This window comes from Rhinolophus sinicus, chromosome 16 (genome assembly GCF_057876585.1).
Source record: "Rhinolophus sinicus isolate RSI-liver-muscle chromosome 16, RSI-T2T, whole genome shotgun sequence".
Classification (NCBI taxonomy): domain Eukaryota; kingdom Metazoa; phylum Chordata; class Mammalia; order Chiroptera; family Rhinolophidae; genus Rhinolophus; species Rhinolophus sinicus.
The window spans coordinates 167,682,706-167,704,226 of NC_142516.1; the positions used below are offsets into that span (position 1 = coordinate 167,682,706).

Consider the following 21,521-nt stretch of genomic DNA (forward strand, 5'->3'; position numbering starts at 1 on the left):
ATGGTGAACATTTTGTGAAATCAAAAGCAAGTTTCATCAGGTAGCAGAGCAAATTAATCTGTTTGAGAATGGTAAATATTATTGCAATTTTAAGATATATTAGCAGCACAGAATATTTGCCTCAGGCACTGGAGTGAGACTATGAACTAGGGTGAAGATTTAAATAAACTTTTTAGTCCCTAAAAGACTATAAGGCATGGTTTCCTCTTATGTATAGTGAAACTTTAATTAATATTTTAAATTTGTCACTGAATGATAATAATAATAATTTAAAACCAAAAGAACAAAAAGTTCTAATCGTGAGGTAGGAAAAATAATCCTGTAACAGTTATCTCTCTCTTTTTTTTAGATTTACAAATGTTGTGAAATAGTTTTGGATTATTACTTTTACAAAGAATGGTAAACATAATTGTATCTCATCACTTGCATTAATACTGCATTTAATTTATTTTTTTCAAATAATTAGTGGGCTTTAGTTTTTAGTACAAATTTAGATTTACAGAATAATTTGGCAGATTGTACCTAAGAATTCCATGTAGTCATCCTAACGCTGCACTTTCCCATATAATTAAAGGTTTGCATTAGTGTAGCACATTTGTTACATTTAATGAATTAATGAACCTATATGTACACTCTTAAGTTTACATTAAGGTTCATTCTTTGTGTTGTACAGTTCTGTGTGTTTTGACAAATGCATAGTGACATGTGAACATCATTGCAATAACATACAGAAGAGTTTCCCCGCCGTGAAAACCCACTGTGCTTCACTTACTCAACCTTCCTTCCTTTCCCCCAAGCCCCTGGCAACTACTGATCTTTTTACTGCCTCTATAGTTTTGCCTTTTCCAAAATGTCATATAGTTGGAAACAACATTTATTTTTAGGACATCTATGTATGCTTCGTGAGGTTCAGTTTGATAGCATTGTAAGAAAATACGAACAAAAACTAGCTCCCTGGGCTTCCTTCTTGATGTTTGCTTTAGTGACACTGCTTCTTTACCTCATTTGCTCAGGTGAGTAGGATTTAAGTGGTTTACTCTCTTGTCCACAATGGTATCGAGCAGCTATGATTGAGTCTTCACCCATTATATGGTATAACAAAATATTATTTATTTGCTAAATATTTGTAATTTACATATATAACATTATGTTCATGTCCAGACATGTTTGTCAGTCTTTTCATTGCTTAGGAATGTCTGCTAGTAATTTTAAAAATCTGTAAACAGAATCCACTCTATCCTTCCCCACCGTATAGGAGAATCCTTCTCCCCTCATTCTACCCCACACACCTGCCAAACCAGAGTTTCAGATTTACAGTCAATTAGTAACATAGATTCTGATTGTTTTAGGTAGATACTATGATTCATGAAACTCCTGGGAAATACATAGGTCATGGAAAAATCTAATAACTAGAAAATAAGTAAAATTTGAGATAACTTTTTGTGTGTGTATTGAGCCCTTTTTAAAGGTTAGCATTTCAGTTCACTTGTGAAAGCATAAAAACATAAATGTAATAGCACAGAGTCCATTATATTATGCCTATGTTCTGAATTTTCTCAAAGAATTGATCATTTCTTAAACTAACACTTGAGAGATTAATATAAAGCAGTTGAATTACATATTCATTCAAATTTCTCCCCGTTACATGTAGTAGATAACTCAGTCAGTACTTTTGAAACCAAGTTCCAGATTGTCAATGTAAGATATTTCTACTTGTTTCCTTTTATTCTTTCATCTATGCTTTTAAAAGAACTACAAATCTCATTCATTAGTATACTCGGCTTTCATTTTTTTCTTGGTCAGTTTTATAAATTCACATTTATGTGACATTTGTTTTTAAGAGTTTGCCCTTGAACATGGAGAGTAAAGAATAAAAATCACTGAGCTGAAAACAAGGTAAATGATGACCATGAGGGCCCATGCAAGATGAATCTTGAAAAATAGGCTTTCCTTTTTATTAAAATAAAACAATAGAGTGGAAAGTGAAGTGCAGGCTCTATTCACAAATGGATTTTCGGTGACTTTTACCCTTAGAGCTAAGATGGCCAGAGTTGGAGGTTGCTTGCTTTAAGCCTGGCGCTCATAGCTTTATAATTTCATTAACTAATGAGGGAATGGAAGGCATGAAAACTACGGCAGGTACCTCCTGCACTTCATGTAAAAAAAGGAATTCATCTCTTTGATTACAATGTGCTTGCATTTAAAATAATGCCATGTAATTTAAATACTGAAGTGATCAAAAGATACAGAATCATAGATTATTTCCTTTTTACATGAAGTGCAATAAGTTTCTTTCAGCACCTCCCATAAAAAAAATGTACATATTCAATTAATCATCAAGTCAGACAGTGAAACTTAACATAATTTTCTACTGAGACACACAGAAAAAGTAAATAACGCTCTGCTGTTTCATCCCGTGATAGGACAAAGAATGGCCAACATCCCATAACAGTTATTTTAATATATTTATGTATTCTTGCCATAATGGATACAAATTGAACTATGGATTCATATAGCTTATTTATATTATGGAATTAAGAAATCAGACCATTCAATTAAAATGTATTACATCAACTGTTACATGATCATCCCGTAGGCCAATCTATTTAAAGTACGGAAAAGAATTAGTTTCATGTGACTGTCTTCTATATTTTAAGAGAAAATGTGTTCGTTTAAAATCATATGTAGACCCTAAAAATGCTCATAGTATCCCAACTTGTTCAACCACTTTTGCAATATACTTGTACATCTGTTTGGTTGCTTAGCAAACACTGTACCTCTACAGTGACTGAATTACGCAATCCTGCATCAGAATATATCTTAGGCTGAGTTCAGTGAGTTAAGTCACTTCTGAGAGTTATAGTAATAGATTAGGTTGTTTTTAATTTTTAGACTAAAAGGGCAAACTCAGTCGCTTCCCTCCCACATTTCTCAGTATTACTTAAAAGCACTTAATACCCTTAATTCAATCTTTACTACCCTTAATTCACTCTTTACAACAATTATATGAGTTTGGAATTAATATTACTCTTTTATAGGTGGAGAAACTCAGACCTAGAGAGTTTTAATGATGATACCAAGATTACACGGCAAATAGGTGACAGGGTAGGTCATGAATTAAAGGCTTTTGTGTCCACATCAAATTTTCTTTCTATAATAACCACACAACAGGCTATAAAGCAGAGTTTATTGTAATAGTTAAGCCAGGAGATATATAATGTTAGGCAAGTCACTTTACAATCTTCTGAAAACTGCCATGAGGTTATTTCTCAAAAAATGTATAAATATAAAACTAAACCAATTTATAAAGTTAAAGCCAATTTATTTTAATGCTTGCTGGATAGATGAATGGATGAATGCATAGATAGTGGGGGACTTCCTGTCTGTGGGTGAGTGTGTACGTGGGTGCACACAGACTACTTAAAAATCCTTGGTGCCATTAGAGTCAAAACAAACAGCTTATAAATCTTGGCTAACATTTAACAGAATATTATCCAAATGCCCCACAACCATGACTACACATGAGAATCTCTGGAGGGCTTTCCAAAGATAAGGTGGTGTTCAGAAATTGTTTTTTCTTTTTTTTAAGATTCCCATGTTATAAAAATATATGACCAGCGTTAAAAATGCTTTCCCCCCCCCAACTGATGGTAATGGTTAACTGTAGGAAACACATCTAATATTCTGGGTCCTAACATACAGCAGGTTTTAGATTCATTTTTACATTCATTCAACAAATTTCCAAAAGGTGAAGTTACATTTTAAAATGTTTATTCAGGAAAGTGATTATCTGATTAGAAAAGCTCACATGTTATCCCTAGATCACAGAGGAATATGTTCAGTACAGTATTATATATAAAATATTTTATTTATATTTCAATAAAATTGGCTTTAAGACTTTTGAAGAAAGTGATAATATGTGGCAAAATAATCTTGTTTATATTTATCTTTAGGTTTTCACATACAAGGTTTTTATGAAGTTTGTGGTTACATTTACCTTGTACTTTTGTGTGTATGCAATTATTTCTTAAGACATTTTATTTAAAAAGTTACTTGTGGATCCTTTCAAGTGATATTATATAATATTTTGGAAAATGAAATTATTCTCATTCTCTTTGACAAAAATCCAGTGTTTCCTTACAATCTCCGTGTCTTCAGAGGAGTATTGTTTCTTTAGATAATATCAAATTTAGTGTTTGTCCATCTCTTCCACACTAGAGATATCAGCAAAAAGTCAGCTAATGTCACTATTCCCAGGCAAAAGTAATGGGCTTGATGGGCTTTTAAAAACAAACAAATATCAGAAACTACAGAACCAAGACAACAGAAACAACAGAAACGCTTAGTTGGCACTGCTATGAGTGTCCATAAGTGTTCTATCAAGAATTGAGTAGTTAGTAACCAAGAGTAAAATTTTAGTATGGAATCCTTTATTTGTTCTTCTGTTTCTCTACCTCATTGCACTTAAAACTTAAAACTTTTCCTCATTTTTGGTCTGTTTAGGTCCCTACTCCTTAGTTTCCTAATAACATACCCGTATCTTCTCTCACTTTCTCAAATACACCTAGTTCTTTTATATAATTTTTAACTGCTCTCAGTTCTTCTATTTTGGTGTTTTCTCTTGGTTTCTGTCAGCTCTCGTTCTCTTGGTTGCCTCCTGCTTCCCATCACCTCACTATAGCTACACATCCATGGATTCAAACCTCAGAACCAGTGCATTTCAATGTTCCACTTTCTGAAAGTAAAGAAGCGAATTCCTAATGCTGATTTCAGGATCAAGGCTTTCTGGTCTCTTTTTCCTAAAAGGAGGAGCAAGAGTCTGCCATAGCTGATGTGAAACCGTACTTCAGCAATATTGCTGGCTTTACATGTATGTATGTGCTGCTTGAAACTGGATTTATGGATGACTCTACCTGCCACATTAGTAGAAACAATTAGTATGGGCTGTGAGGTTATGATGCTATGTTAACACTGTAAACAGATGAATGGTCCACTTTAACACTGTAAAAAGATGAATTATCCTCTTTATATTGATGAGGCATTATTTTTGGACATACTGGCTAATTTCAACTGCTGCATGTGAAAAAGGAACCAGCGTGTAGCTCTGTAATGTTTATGCTTATATATTTATGCATAATGCATCGAGTGTTCCAGATACAGTATTCTGTCCAAAGGTTTGGTTTATCCTTCCTAGTTTTATGAGTATTTTCTATTTTTTGATGTGAGCTCATGCAAAAGCTATATAGTTCTCAAGTGTTTGAAAGCACCTAAGGGCTATTAATATTTGATCGTCATAGCTTTCTAGTATATACAACAGAATTATAAGAGAAACATTCTTCTGTTGCTGTAAAAGAGCTTACAAAATAAATAATTTTCTTAATAAGGAATTAAGCAGATACCTACAAAAGGTAGACTCCTGCTTGTAATCTAGCAAAGTCTAAGCAGATTGCAAAACTCAGTGAGGCTTGATATCTCAGAAGCCATCTCTATATAAATAAGCTCCATATTTATCACCTCCTGTATTGTCATAATCTACTAAAGTAGTCTTTTGTTTATATTATAAAATGTTTCTATAATGATGAATTACATCTCAGCCCTTGGTTTGTTAACCCATGTAGAAAGCTTGTTTTTAGTAGATAGGAGGAGAAAAATTGGGTGTATAAGTAGTTATTATTTTCAAAATTAGGATTTTGAATATGTCTAATACAGTAAAAAGAGAGAAATTAATTAAGACTATATTTGAAGTCAGAAGTGCTTAATTACATATTTTATAATTTTAATGATAAACCAGTTGGGATATTTTATGAAAGCAGCCTTTCATAAAATAACAAAGAATTTCTGTATGAGTATAACATACTAATAAGAAACAGCTTACATTGTTGTATAAAGAAATTAGATGATAATGCTGGGGACCAATTGAAATACTGTTCTAGTGAGAAGACTGGCTAATGCTAACAGTTTTTTATAAAAGTAGTTCATTTTATGGTGCTTGTTTTTTCTTTTGTTTCTTAATGTCTGAGAAGCTTAAAAACTTCTTAGTTTCAGCACATAAAATGAAATCTTGTTACTTAGAATTTCATGCAGTAGATATTTTGGATAATTCATTTTTATGTTTTCTAATTCATATCTTTTTGTGGATCAGTAATCATGTTAACTTAGAAGCATAAAAAATAACAACAACAATAAAACATCAACCCATATCCCTTTTTAGTTGATCTGGTACCATTTTTTACTTATTTTCTTTCTCTTCTCATTGTTGCAGAATAAAATTCCCTTACACTAATGCCTATTGTATGTTTTGAATGGAGCTATAATTTATATTCTATAAAGAAAGATTTTTAGGAACATGTTTTGTTCATTTAAGTGTACGCTCAAGTTTTGGGGGAGAATAGCAAACCAAAATCTTTTATTAAACAAAGAATGAAATGTACCAATTTAATATTATTTTAGGCATTGTTGTTCTTCTACCATAATGAGGCTGAAAAAATGTTTCTGGTTTTCACACAATAGAACAGTAATGTCTGTGTTAGCCTGGTCAAATTAGATAAAACCAAAATGATCTGTTACAGTCTAATTCTCTCTGTTGAGGCTAGGCTGACACATGCTAATACAACTTGTAAGCCTACTTCAGAAGTAGGCATCCAATAAATACTTGTTGAATTTGAGTAAATATAATAAATTATATTCATGCCCAATAATTAAATGCTGAGCCCATTAACCTTGGGGTCATTATTATTATCCTTATTATTATTGTTATTATCATTATTATTAAATTTTGTTTATTGAAACTTAAAAGAATGAAAATGAACTTGGACAAACTTATTATTATTGGCTTAAATGAAACAAAACAGACAACGTAAATTTCCAGAATAAGTTTTTTCTAAAATTATTTTCTAAAAGGTACATTATAGTAGTTCTTTATATGATTTTGAGAAAAATGTTGGCATCACTAAGAGTTAAGTTATGGTCCAATTACTAGAAATTATTTGTATTAAATAATGTGGTAATTGGGTGTGGGAGGTTGGAGAACTTTGTGCCCTGTTTTAATGCTCATGAGAATGGTATGGTAGCTCTTGCATCAAATATGAAAGTTTTCCTAATATTGTTGCTAGGTAATATTATGCATCCAGATTATGATAGTTGAGTAAGGGTTTGATTATGAAGTTGTTGAATTCTGTAGCTGGAAAGGATATTCAAGGTTATCTAATCAAATTTTTCATTAGTTTATAACTGAAGAAAATGAGACTCACAAATGCAGGATGGGTCAAACCAACAAAATGAATGTTTTTAATTAAATAGGTTGTATTTATACAATTTTAAGTAGATAATCCTTTGCATATTGAGCTTGTCTTTTAGAAGATGTTATGTAAAAATTGCTCATCATTTTTAGGTTCCTGTGGCCTCTTTTCTCCTCCCTAGAGTACTTACATCACTGGATTTTAACAAAATTGTGCCTCTCTCTCCCAATAAGATGAAAATGTCTTTATGGCAGAGGTCTTGTTTTACTGTTTTGTACTTTTATACTCTCAGCTTTAATCATGATGACTGTCACAGAGCAATCCTTTAAATATTTGGGGAATGAATGAATGTCCTTTAGCAATAAGAGAAAAATTAATACACATTCCAGTAATAAATCTTTTCATCTATTAAATTGTGTGATTAACAAAGATAAATATGTGTTCCATTTTTCTCCCCGCAGTCTCCAAACGTCCACAACTACCCCGATATGGAAGCTGTTCCCCTGTTGCTAAATAATGTGAAAGGGGAACCTCCGGAGGACTCCTTACCTGTAGATCACTTCCAAACGCAAACTGAGCCAGTGGACTTGTCAATCAACAAAGCTAGGACATCCCCCACAGCTGTTTCATCCCTCCCAGTTTCCATGACAGCATCTGCCTCCTCACCTTCTTCAACTTCAACCTCTTCTTCGTCTTCTAGCCGTCCAGCCTCATCCCCAACTGTTATAACATCAGTATCTTCAGCCTCATCTTCGTCAACAGTATTAACTCCAGGGCCCCTGGTTGCCTCTGCGTCTGGTGTGGGAGGCCAGCAGTTTTTGCACATTATCCATCCTGTACCGCCTTCAAGCCCCATGAATTTACAGTCGAACAAACTGAGTCACGTTCACCGCATCCCTGTGGTGGTACAGTCGGTGCCTGTTGTCTACACAGCCGTGCGGTCACCCGGAAACGTGAACAACACTATTGTAGTGCCGCTTTTGGAGGATGGGAGAAGTCATGGCAAAGGTAAGGGACATGAGCAAAGCCTTGATTCATTTCAGCACTGGAGGTAACTCTTCTTTTCTTCAGTGAGTGGGCCCTAAATGGTATGCAAATACAGTACATCCAAACAAGTTCAAGGCAGAAGACAGAACCACCAGTTGATCAGCCATTGACTAAAGCATAGTTTAGTGGGAACTAATCTCATATTTATTTAGGTATATCATCAGTATTGCTTAATCTATATTTTTATGTATCAAGTCATTTTATGTCAGAATTCAAATACCTAAATTTGCAAAAAAAAAAAGTGTTTACCTTCAAATACCCAGATGGGAAGAGCAATCTATAGCTAGCATAATGTTAGATATAAATGCATACGTCCCATTTTGAATTTTTAAAAAGTAAATCAGTATGTTTCTTCTTGCAGTTGTTCAGAATGGAACTTATTTGGATGACAGTAATACCAAAATGCCATGAAATTGTAATGTTTGGAATCTGCTCATTCCCTGTTGAGTAACTTGTGAATTAAGTTACCATTAAAATAATTTTAAAGTTAGTTGTTTGGCTACAAAAATATCATGTAGCTTGAATTCTTATTTTCATAAGTCTAAGTTATCATTTTAAATAATAGGATGGTTCAGTATGATGGAAATAGTTCAACACAATATTAATATTTCCTTCCAGAGTTTAGAAGGCAGGAAGATACTTTGCTACATGACTGCATTTAATAATGCTCAGTTAATTAATTGTATATGAGAGTTTGCAGCTAACTATGAACTTATTGATCTACTTCCAAGTTCTTTTTTGTTTCCAATTTTCACTAGAAGGAACTTGTAATAGCATTATGTTGTTGTTGTTTCCTTCTCTTCCGGGGAATCTAAAAAATAAGCCACCCTTCAGTAGAAATGTAAAATGCCCATGATCATTGATTCATTCCCTTTTAAACTGAATACACATGTGTGTATTTTGTCTTCAGAACCTAGAAATGATGATGGATTAAGACTTTATGTTGTATTACTTTTTGCTTTGAATACTGCATTACTACTAAGGCCCATAATTAATATAGGATTGGTGACTACATCAAACACTGCTTTCTCATAAAATGCTGGTAAAACATGGTTGTTTTGGTTCTTGTATAAGGTAGGTATCAATGCATAGGAGTAACATTCGGTTGTGAACATAGAGAAATTTTTGCAAACATACACTACAAAACTGTGCATTCATCTTTGGCAAGTTATTGTTTATGAGTACTGCTGTTAGTTTCTTCATGGCACGTGAAACAAATTTCACCTTCCCAGTTTGCCACGTGGAAAACCTCATGACTCAAACCAATCAGAGATTTTAAACTGCAATGTTGAGATGCAGATACTCTGTGCTTACATGTCAGTTTCTCTCTATCGTGCTATATGGTCAACAGCCAAGAACTAGTGCAACCACCCTCTTCATGAACAGGCAGAAGAAAAAGAAGGAGTAGGGAGCCTTTTCATGGATTTTACTTGTGCTAAACCCTATTTGATATCACTAATACTTCTGATCCAAATGAGCTAGTAGATTTGAATAATAACTGAAAGATACCTCAGGTCTTTATTTTCTTTTATAGTTATAGATGTTTTTATTATCTTTTTCAGAGTTAGGAATTAACAATTAGCAAAAATATGACCTTGAATATTGTATTATTTCATTAATATACATGTGTATATGTGCATACCATAGAACCCAATCTTTGTGCAAAACCACTTAAGGGAAATACTGCTTTTATTACGCAGTCCATTGATAAGGATTTTAACATTATTCATGTCATTTTTTTTTTTTTTTTTTACAATTTTGATGCACTAATGAAGGAAAAAAGAGATATCTCTTTTACTTGCTGGTATCATTTTTATGGGAGAGATTATTTTTATTTAAATTGTATAATATATAAAGTATATTGCCCAAATTTTATTTTCTGGGAACTATCTTTGCAGAAGAACTTTGTTAAAACTCAGCCTGTAATTTGTTCTCTACATGAGTATATTTGTTAGTTATATACAGTGTTTTTCACTCAATAGCTTTCTCATATCCAGAATAAACATTTATATAGTCATAAACACACTGGATTATGATGTGGACGTTAGGAGCATGAGATTTGGGATCAAGAATGTATGAGTTAGAATTCTAGTTCTGTCACAGCTTCGGAATGGGGAAGTTATTTAATCTCACTAATCTTCATTTTCTTCAATGATAAAATGGGATTAAAAACATCTGTCTTTGAAGATCACTTGGAAGATTAAGTAAGAGTTTATGTGTAAATATCTAGCATTGGTCAGCTACCCATAAATGTTTTCAATTCTTCATCATTATTATCTGCCCCCAAACTATGTGAAGCATTAATGTTCAGAAATTTTTTCAATCTTGTAAAAACAGAAAGTTGGAGGGGGAAAAAAACCACATTGACTTGAAAAAGGAAAAACTGACCCCAAGAAATTAGTATAGAAATACCTCTCAAAGTTATTACTACACAAGTTATAAGGGATGAGAGTTTAGTATTGTCTGCAGACATCCCATATTTTCTATTTTTATTAGTTTATATTAAGTTTTTATAACCACCATATTCTATAAGTATCGCTATAGCATTTTATACCTTTTTTTATTGTTTACCTGATTAATTAGATGATGGTAAAAGTGTCTAGTGGAGGAGGCCTGCCTCCCTCACAGAATGAATACGGGAAAGAGCATTCACTCATTCTTCAAGTCTTTATTTTGCACATATGTAGCTAGGCAGTAGGCCAGCAATGAAATAGCTGAGTGATAAAGGGAGCCCCTGTTTCCATTCCCACTTAGCACTTGTATATCTGGTATGGATGAGCAGAAGAAAATACAATAGGAGAGTTGGATTTTCAAAATGCTAGTAATAAAAATAGTAGCCCATATAAATGTAGATGATTGTACTGGCTAATTACTTTTAAAGTTGGTATAACATATCTGGTCTCTGGTAGAGAAACAGATTGCCGTATGTCACATTACACAAAGGACCATGAATGTACTCATCCATGTCTAAGATAAAGTGTCATATGAATTGAATCATTTGTCCATTTAAGTACTTTCTGAGCATCCATCATGTATCAGGCATTTTATTGGCACCAGGGATACAGTGGTAAACAAAACAGATGCTGTTTCTATCTGATGCTTATAGTCTATTGGGATATATCAACTTAAGTTAAGCAAAAGAATGATATAATCAACTGGTAATTGTAACACAGAGTTGAATTAAAACATAGACAAGTCATGAATTTGCCCAGGGCAGAGAATTTAATTATAATTGCAGAGAGAGAAAGTTGTATTTGAGAAAAAAGTGTCATGTGTGGTTGGAAGAAATGTTTTTACTGTGATGCTGAAAGGGAGTAGTTAGGGTTTGGGGATGATGTAGGGTAAAACTTCCCTATGGCTATGACTAACAAAAGGATGTGAAATGAGGATAGACCCTCAGTCCATCCAAATATTTAAAGAATATTGGTGTAAAGGAATGGCAAGTTGTTAGCTAACCCAGGGCACCACCATATCTCAGTTGGGCCTTGAATGTAATATATAATATGAAAAATGGCATGATGTTTTGGAAGGTACAGTAAGCAAGCACCATTTCCACTAGAGCTGTGAGAGGGAGGATGTCAGAGAAGGTCTCCGGAGGAAGACAGTTTTCTGTTCGATACCAAAAGGGCAAAGTAGCAGATGGTACCCCCCAAAGTAATAGTTCCGGGAGATAGAAGGCTCTTGTGTAAAAGCAACAACCAATAGACTAGTCTGGCCCGATTTGTTATTACGTTACCTGAGACATGTTATTTATAAACAAGACTCTAAAAGAATTATTTTTACCTTGCAAATGAATTTCAGTCCAGCCTAGATAAGTTTTTAGTAAATTTCCCAGGATATTTTCATTAATTTTTACAGCAACTTAACAGCAGAAAGCATAGAGGGTCTTAAATCGTACGCAAAGTTCTTGGTTTGTTAGTGCCTTAATGAAAGACTAGGAGTGTTTAGGATTCCCCTTTCTCCCTCCCTCTCTTCTTCTCTTCTTTCCTATCTGCTTGTGAGGTAAGAAGAAGATTGTTAAAGACAACACAAGTGAAGAGAGTCTTTCAAGGAGGGAGCCATTGATTGTATCAAAAGCTGCTATGGGCTAAATAAAATGACTGAGAATTGAGCATTTGGTGATGGTAGAGTTCATTGGTGATACTTAACAGTGTGTTAGTGGAGTGGTGGGGCAAAGTGCCGACTGAAGTGAGTTTGTGTTCAGATAGGAGGTGAAAGAGGGGAGGCTAAAGTGTAGACAGCTCTTTGGAGTAGTTTTCCTGGAGGAAAGAATTGTAGAGAAATGGAATGGTAGCTGTGGAGGCATTTAAGCTCTCAAGGGAGAGATCTTAACACGTTGCGTACGGATCACGAGAATCTTCGTTTTTTTCTGAGCCATGCGTTAGGGACGGATAACGAGAATTCTCGTTTTTACTGTTGACTCTTTTTACTTTGCACATTTTGTTGAATTATTTGTGTTTCGTTAATAACAAAGGAAGCTGCTTTCTGCAGTATCACACCAGGAGGGATTACTAACATCATAGGTGAGTAAATCCTAAAAAAATTCCATAGAAAAATAATAAATGACATAGAAGCATTTACGCTTTAAAGAGAAGAGTGCATTTTAAAGTATTTTCTTTTAAAAACCTGCCGGAACAGAGGGGTATGAGGGATTTAAACCCTGCCTTACGCAGCGTGTTAAAAGAGGGAGTAGCATATTTGTATTTCGTCAAGAATCAGCCATTAGATCGTTGAAAATGGGTACTTCTAGAGAGGGAAGAATTGTAGAAGCAAAGTCCTTAATTGCATGTTAGTTACTTACATTTACTGTGGAAGTAATTTGCATCTTGCAGTAATTAACCCAAGTTCTAAAGTCAATTTATTAGATTGAAAAAAAAATTAGGAAAAAAAAAAAAAGATACATAATGAAAAATGAAAGAAAATGCAAAAACAGAAGATACTGATCTAGGATTGATCATGAAAAGCAAACAAATAAAAGTTCAGTAAAATTTGAGTTCCATTGAGAATTATAAAAACGATTAGAATTAACATAAATGTAAGAACAAACAGTTCTCATTCATCACCTAGTGAAATGTACAGAATTCATTCACAATGAAAGATTAACCCCAAGTAATTTGTGTTTGTCATTTGAAGATACTTTTTACATTTGGGTATTAATAGATATTAACATTTTAGAAATCCAGAATACTTAAAGGCAGTACCATAACCAGTCTGTGAAAATGCAACTAAAGAGCTAAAAAAAGAAAGAAAGAAAAAAGGAAGCTGGAGGAACAGGTCACATCACTTTGATTCCAGGAATATGGCTTGAGCAAGGGTGTTACTGATCAGTGGTTTTGGAACAGTCAGAACTGAAAGCCTGGTGCAGCCAGGTGGGTAGTTCACTGTTGTCCAATTATCTTCCCTGGTAACTATCCCGTTCTTCTTTATTAGTTTATGTAGCTGGTCTGTTATTTCTCCCCTTTTCTCCATTATTGTCTCCCCCTTAGCTACCCAAACCTGTCACGTGACTGTCATAAACTAGATTGCCTAGAGGGAAGAACTAACTCAGCTCCAGTTTCCTGTGCAGCCACATTTTCTTTTATGAAAAGGCAATCCCAGCAGCCCCGTCTACCAGAATTTTACAAAATATTTATTGCACTAAGACTTTTTATTATAATGGTGTCGTATTTGAAAAATAACTATTATGGGCCATAAGTGACTTAAAACTTCTATGTGATTAGGTCCTTGAGTATAAATTACTTTTTTCCCCCAAAATATCTGGCAAGAGCATGTTGATACTGCTGTTCAGAAACCAACTCCATTTGAGCATGTAATTTCTTCGGCCATCTCCTTTAAAAGAGTGTTGTTGTTGTTGTTTCTCATTATATTTAGATGAAGTGAAGAATACTCCAAAAATATAACTTATTTTCATAACTCACTCGGGAGTTTCAAAGGGTTGTGGCCATGGGCAAATTTGAAATACACTCCATTTTATACCTACAGGCTGTTGCTTTTCTCAGCAGCCTACAGGAAGAAGCCATAAGTATATTTTTAGTCCTGTGCCATTTATATTTGTGAAAGGAAATATGGTCATCACAGTGATTGCTGCACAGCTTGTTGGAGGTTATGACTGTTGAATGCACCTGTAGTTTTGCTCCCATAAACTTCCCATTTCAGGGCCTCTTTGTGTCACCAATTTTCTCCTGTTGTTAGTGTTCCCACTTGATGTTAATGATGTCTTCTTTCAGATCACAGTTCATTTTGTCACAGACTCACTTCTTCTGTCTACCTTACACATGACTGTCCTCTTTTAGTTCCGTTCGGTGGAATCCTGGTGTCGTCTGTCCATAGGACCAGAATAGTCTGGGGCAACTGACCTATGCTTATGAGTTCGGTTATCTTTGCTTCTTGAGTGATTGAAGTATCACAGCTTCCTTTGGTAAATTTATTCTTCAACTTATGCGTCAGGATGATAGCTACTATATAGAGATTCATATTTTAATTCTGAATTTTATCAGCAAACCATCTAGTTATGTTCTTTAATTTTTCTAATGTTGCTTATAGGGAAGGGGGACTGGAGAGCTGTTGACCTTTGGTTTAATATTCTTAAATACAGACTTTAACAGGACTTGAGTGTTTCACTTCTATCATTGTAAAACAAAGGTAGGAACTTGTTAAATAGTGAGAAAGGCAGTCAGTCAATATTTATGAACATCTGAATTTTAAGTAGGAGTTCAGAAAAATCTTATTTTATATAGACACATTGGTCATTTTTTGTTTGTTTTTACCTGATTTTCAACACTGAGTAGAAACTTAACTGTATTTGTTTCACTTCTGGGCACGCACAACACTTTACATAGCGTCAGCCCACCAAAAAACTGGCTTTTTATGTTCTTGTTTATTTGAAATACCTACAATCTGTTGACTCCTCTGCTTTATCTGGCATAGACTGGGATTGTTCTAAGGTTTGATAATAACAGGCTCATAGAGGAGAGAGAAATTGTATTTTCGTAAGAGAATTAGCAGAAAGATGAAAACTAGGTAAGCTCCTTGGAAACTATAAAATGTCAAGGAGTGAGTTTAATTGGCTTTTCCCCACAGAGTTACATGGTAAATAAAAGTACAAAGGCAAAAAAGAAAAGTATGAACACTAGAGGTGATCCACCTAGGAGAGTGATGATACTTCATTCACAGGTAGATATTACTTAAGGAAGTGAAGATACAGACAAGAGACAAATCCATTTATAAGGTAAAGTAGCTAAAGCAAGAGGTTAACAAAATGGACTTTGTGTTCACTGTGTTATGAAGTGACACCTAGCACACTATTTCATTTGTTAGGACAAGTTTCTCCTATAATAAAAACATCTAATTTATGTTTAAATAGTAACTAATATAATATTAACTAAATATTAAATAATAACTCATAGTAACTAATATACGTAACTAATATAATATTCCAATGTACTCGCTACATTCGTTTTCACCACCACTCCTGAAAATTTTGTTGCCTTTGTATTTTCATTTCTTAGGAATAAATTTTTTTCTCTTCTAAAATAATATTCTGCTTAAATGTAAAGCCTCCAATTTCAAACAGTAAAGGTGCTATTATGCTACAAGGAAATGCTTATTTTACATATTAGATTACAGTATTTATTTATAGGATGATTTTGAGCATATGTGGACAAATACATTCATTGCAAGAAACCTTGCAGGATTGGAGCTATACCGGGGGTGCCATGAAAAATGTATACACGTGACTGTATTCATCTTTTGTTATCAGTATATATTGAGTATTGCAGTTTTAATAGTTTTTTCCTTTCTTAAAATGTGCATACATTTTTGGGGACACCCTGTGTGTGTGTGTGTGTGTGTGTGTGTGTGTGTGTGTGTGTGTGTGTGCGTGCGTGTGTGTGTGTATGACAAATGGGTATTTTACCCAATAACTCTTAATCCCTGGAAGGAACAAATGAAAAAAGGGAAGATGAAAGAAAATCTAAGAGGGGAACTTGGTCTTAGAATCATTTGCCAGCACTGTTTTTACTGGCTTTTTAAGTATTTACAACTCTCTGGCTATTGTTTCTGTTCCCTATTTTTCTTTCTTATTCCCTTAAAAATAATTATTTTTCTGTTCTAAACCGTTACTATTTTCTCAGTCTTTCTCTCTGCCTATTTTCCATTGTTAATGGACAATTTGATTAGCTGATATTCTGCTTTGTGTTCTATAAAGAAGAACAAGTTGGTATTTGCCTATCCAATAAATAAAAGAACAGGTACTAATTTACAGAGTAATAATCACATACTCTGTTTTTCCTCCAGCCATGTTTATGGGGGGAAATGCTCCTTTGATCATGGGCCAGTTGTATGTGTTTTTCATGACCAGGTGGCTTCACCATTTTTTTTCTTCAGTTCATTAGTTCATTGATTCAACAAATGTTTTACGGCTGATTACATGGCCTGGAACGTGCACTGTGAGCTATGCTGAATTTTAAAATAGCTCCTCTTAAAAACCAGCTCTAGTTTACAATATACTAAAACAATATTGTTTACATTGTGGGTCATTTTTCTGTTGATTAATTTTGAAATCAATTAATAGCTTATCATCAGCAGTTTTAAAGATATTAAATAGAATGAAATAGAAATACAAAATATCTGATAGTGTCACCCAAATAAGTATTTTATCAGAAAACTTTTGTTCAGCAACCTATTTACATATGCAAATATGGTTGTGTGCGTGTGTGTGCCCACGTGCTTGTGTGTGCATTGAGTCATACTGAAATATATATTTGCTACTGTGGTTCCTGTACAAAAAGTTTGAAAGAGACTCAGTTTGAAAGAAACTAAGAGACTGGAGTTCTCTCACTTTTAACTCAGCCCCTTTCCTTTTCCCTTCTTTCTTCACCTTCTTTTCAAAGTAACCTCCACTTTCTTTATTCTGCCCTTTCACCTGCCATCTTCCCTCCATTTCCCTATGTCCTTCTTCCTCCCAGTTGTTCTTCTCTATCTCCCTCCACCTTTTACCATTCTATCTTTTCCTGAATTTTGATTCTTCTCTCTCCTCTGTATCTAACCAAGTCACCTATCCCAGTACTGATGTATTATGGAACTAAGTGATCTGTATTGAAAATTACAGTCTTTGTACTGCCATCTAGTGGTAGAATTTTAAAACAAGGTGAACTGAGTCAGAAGGAAGAACACTGTAATCCAGTTAATTCTGATTGCTCCCAGATTTTCCCAGTTAGTTTAGGGTTGTCAGGGAGTGCAAAGAATATGCCCTTTTTAAGTTAAGTTTGAACCTGAATTTGAAACCTAACTGATCTACTGTGTTTTAGAGCTCTAATATATGAAATATTAAAAAAAAGAAAAAAGAAAAATACACACAACTATTTAACTTGGGCCAGAAAGAAAAAGCATCAATTACTTCTACCTACTTGTCTCACTTCCCATCTTGCACATTTGTGATTTCTGTTTAGTAGAAATAAAATGCTATTTTCTGTGTCTCTGTGCTGACTTTGTTTTGTTTTGTTTTTGTAATTATTGATTATGTTTGTTGGATAAATTGAAGCATATATATATGCCAACTTGTGAGCTATTAACAATAATAGAAAACATAAAAGAAAATGGAAGGCTTATGTCTTGGTACAGCAAGAACTCAGGAAAACAGAAAATAGGAGAATTTGATGAAACTGAGATAACTAGGAATAACCCTTGGAGAATTCATCAGAAAACTGCCTTCTCAATAGTGGAGGCCTGAAGAGAAGTTCAGTAGAAACAGAGTAGAATTAGAAAGATAATCCCATGGTATATGGATTTTTCCATTTCCTGGGGAGAGAAAGACCTAGCAGGATTTGGGTGACCTACAATAAGAATAAGCAGCTCTGTTGACCAAAACTGTGGTTGCTTAGATCACATGGTATATATGTATATTGTTACGAATCCTCACTCCTAGGATAAATTTGGTTAGTGTCTCCCCAAATCCATCTAAGCCTCATTAGCTACTGTTTCCTCAACGCATTGCATTGTGCTGACACTAGTAAATGCTTAATAAGTTATTTATTGAATGAAGAGATGACTGAACAAAGAATTAATTAACATACAGTGTTTTGTATGAGATGTCTGGGAATGCTGTGGCCGGTGATGGTCTCTAGTCCTAAACCCTAGGCATTAAAGAGACCTTCCCTCATGTAGAGAAGTAGAAGAAGCAACAACATATGATAAAATGGTAACTAGCAGAGCTCCTCTCATCCTCACAGTTGGGCTTCTATCACTACTGCCCCCTCCTCCCCTTCAATTTGTTGCCATTCCTCCAAATAGATCTCCTGGCCCAGCCACCATTTCCATGGATTTTCACGATGACAACTCTACCTTTATCATGTAGTTTCCTTTTCCTAGAAGACCTTTTCTTTCTTTGGCAAAAGACTTTGTTCAAATGTCTTCTTTTCTAGAAAGGTAAACACCAAGTTGTAAACCAACTTATTTCGTATATATGAATATATATATATATATATATATATATATATATATATATATATATATACACACACACATATGTATATATTATTTTATGTGATATATATACATATATAATTTATTTGACTCAATATATTTGACTCAAATCTATTATATGTAATATATAATAATATTGTAATGCTATCTATATCATTGCCTTACTGCCTTTTCCAGGGTCTGGCTCACAATAAACAGTAAGTGTTTGCAGAATGGATGAATATCATTCCAGAAGCTGTTACTATTTTATGTCAATGGGCCATCAATAATTCCCTGGTGTTTTTGAGTATATTGTTTCTAACGTTTCCCAAGTTTATTTCATAGCACTTAATGTTAAAGAATATTTGGTAGTGCATTACAGATGCTTGATATGATTTAGGTTTTAATAGTTTCTAGAGTTAAACCCCTGTGGGTGAAAAATACTCTTATGGCTTCCAAATGGTCTTAATGAAAAGATATTGATGTATGAAAATTATAGTCGGTTCCTATTTATTCTTTTAGTGTCAGATAAAATATTGTACCTGTCAAACTGGATAAATAATGGCTTTGATTGGATTCAGGCAATTAATAGAATTTTCTAGGTTTCTTACATAATAGTAATGCCAAGTTCATTTCCCAGTCAGGGTGAAACAAATTATACTTCCTACGCCAGTGCGGTTAACTGCGTCAGCATCATAGTACCATAAAATCTCAATAAAATCTGAAAACTGTGGAGTATGGATAATCCCACTATAAATTGTAATAAAAATTACCCCTCCAGACTCTATATTCTCTCCATTAAGTTCATAGACACTGTCTCTTTGTACATAAAGTTTTATGAAATAAATCGACCGGTTCTCCTGTCCTTTACCAGATAGCAAGCTGTTTTGATTTAAAAGCTGATAACGGTACCATCAGTTTTTGGTGTTTGCAATGCATTTTAAGAACATAAATTTCATCTAATGAACCTTAAGTAGAAAGAAACTGCTACTTTTATTTGCACTATGCAGTGAATACCTCTTTGTGAGGAAGAATAAATGACATATTTACTGTGGTGGGCCCATTTGTTGCAGCCATAAAACAATGATTTGGTTTCCTTCCACAGATCTCTAATCTTAAAGGTATATTACACAGACCCAAGCACAAATCTAAAACAGCTTTGTCTGAACTGTTTCACATCTTCTGTGTTTAGAAAGAATTGTCGATTTGGTGATTGCATTTTTGTCTCTTGTGTGCTGAAGCCAAGAGCTCCCTAATCAGCCCCCGTGTGGCCTTTGTCAGAGGTGGGGTTTTAAATCCATCCTCTATAAACACAGAGCCCTTTAAAACAGAGGAAACCTTCTGGAGATCTAGGTTGTAAATCCCTAAAGAATATGAATCAGACTCTGGAGGAAGTCATATGTTAATAATGAAGGTAGAGTATGTGTCATTTGAGGTGAAAGTTAAAGAAGCTTAAGGCTTTGCTACTCAGAGCAGGAAATATTCCAGACCAGGAAAAGGGTGAACGGTGAGGGCAGAGAATGAAGGGTACATAAAGAATGAAGAATAGTGTAGTTTTACTGAATTGTAGGCTGTAATGCACTCGCACTCACACACACACAGACACACACACACACACACACACACACCACAAAGGATATAAAACGTACTGCATGCATGATACACACTATGAATTACTTGGAGGAGAGGTTCTGAGATCCTCCTTTGAAAGTCTTTTAACTCTTAGTTGACATATGTTTCTTACATTTTTTGCGAATATGATTTTCCAGCTGTGTATAGAGAGAAAATAGTGAATAAAAATGGCCAAGGAAAAATAAATGAGAGGAATAGTTCTCAATTTTCATTTTTATTACTCAGGTCTCCTAAAATGATTTCTCAATAGATTTTTTTCATGTATTCCCAATAGCCACAAAAAAGTTGTAGCATTTCATGTTCTGTAGTTACCCTTCGTAAAAGAAAATAGATCTACTGATGGTTGATACCCCCTGAGATTCTCATATGCCAACTTCCTGGCCAAATTAGGAAACTCCCTGTATCTGTAGGTGCAGTGAGGGCAAAAAGTGGCAGCCAGCAAAGGAGGTCTCAAAATTATTATTAAATAAGAATTTGAAAAATCACAGTGAGTTCTTTGGGGATTGGAATAAGTCGGTTTACACAGTCTTTAGTCCTTGGAGATTATTACAGCATAATGATTGCTTTTGAAATCACAACCATTAGTTATGAAAGAAAGGGTAAAATATGGTCAGTCTGTTTGAGGTAAGCAACAAAGTATGTAATCAATCTTATAAAGATATGTGTTAAAAATCATTTAAATAATTAACCTTTATTAGATGCCTATCTGTTCTTCATGCTTTATATACGTTATCTTTAAGTCTTACCTAACTAGTGTATAGTTATTACTGCCTGTCTTTCACAGATAAGAAACGGTGACTCATGTAACGTCCTCTACTTCTTATTAGCGGTACAGCCTTGAATAAAATAAAAACTTTTTAATACTCTAAAACCAGTGTGTGTGAGTGTGAGTGTGTGTGTGTGTGTGTGTGTGTGTGTGTGTGAATTGCATGAAATAATTCCATGTTGCTAAATATTGGCATTGTGGTACCATATGTATTTCCATTTCTCCAGCATCTTGCAGCATTAAAAGCAACAGCCTCAAGCTGTAGGTTAACATTTCTAGGTGTGGGGAAATTTTGTCAAAGTGTGGTTCAGTGAGATTCAGAGATCGACAAATGGGTCATTTTTAGGCATAGCTGACCCCTGCCTGGAGCTGTCTTG

General features: G+C 34.2%; 1 protein-coding gene across 17 annotated transcripts in view; it reads left to right on the forward strand.

Moving 5' to 3' along the window:
- The window catches only part of KLF12 (KLF transcription factor 12), a 511,676-nt gene that overhangs the window by 360,846 nt on the left and 129,309 nt on the right, over positions 1–21,521 (forward strand). For all 17 annotated transcript variants that reach the window (XM_074329362.2, XM_074329360.2, XM_074329369.2 and 14 more), the window contains one exon: positions 7,700–8,246. In XM_074329362.2, coding sequence (XP_074185463.1) covers positions 7,700–8,246 — 547 coding nt within the window. The remainder of the gene's footprint in view (positions 1–7,699; positions 8,247–21,521) is intronic.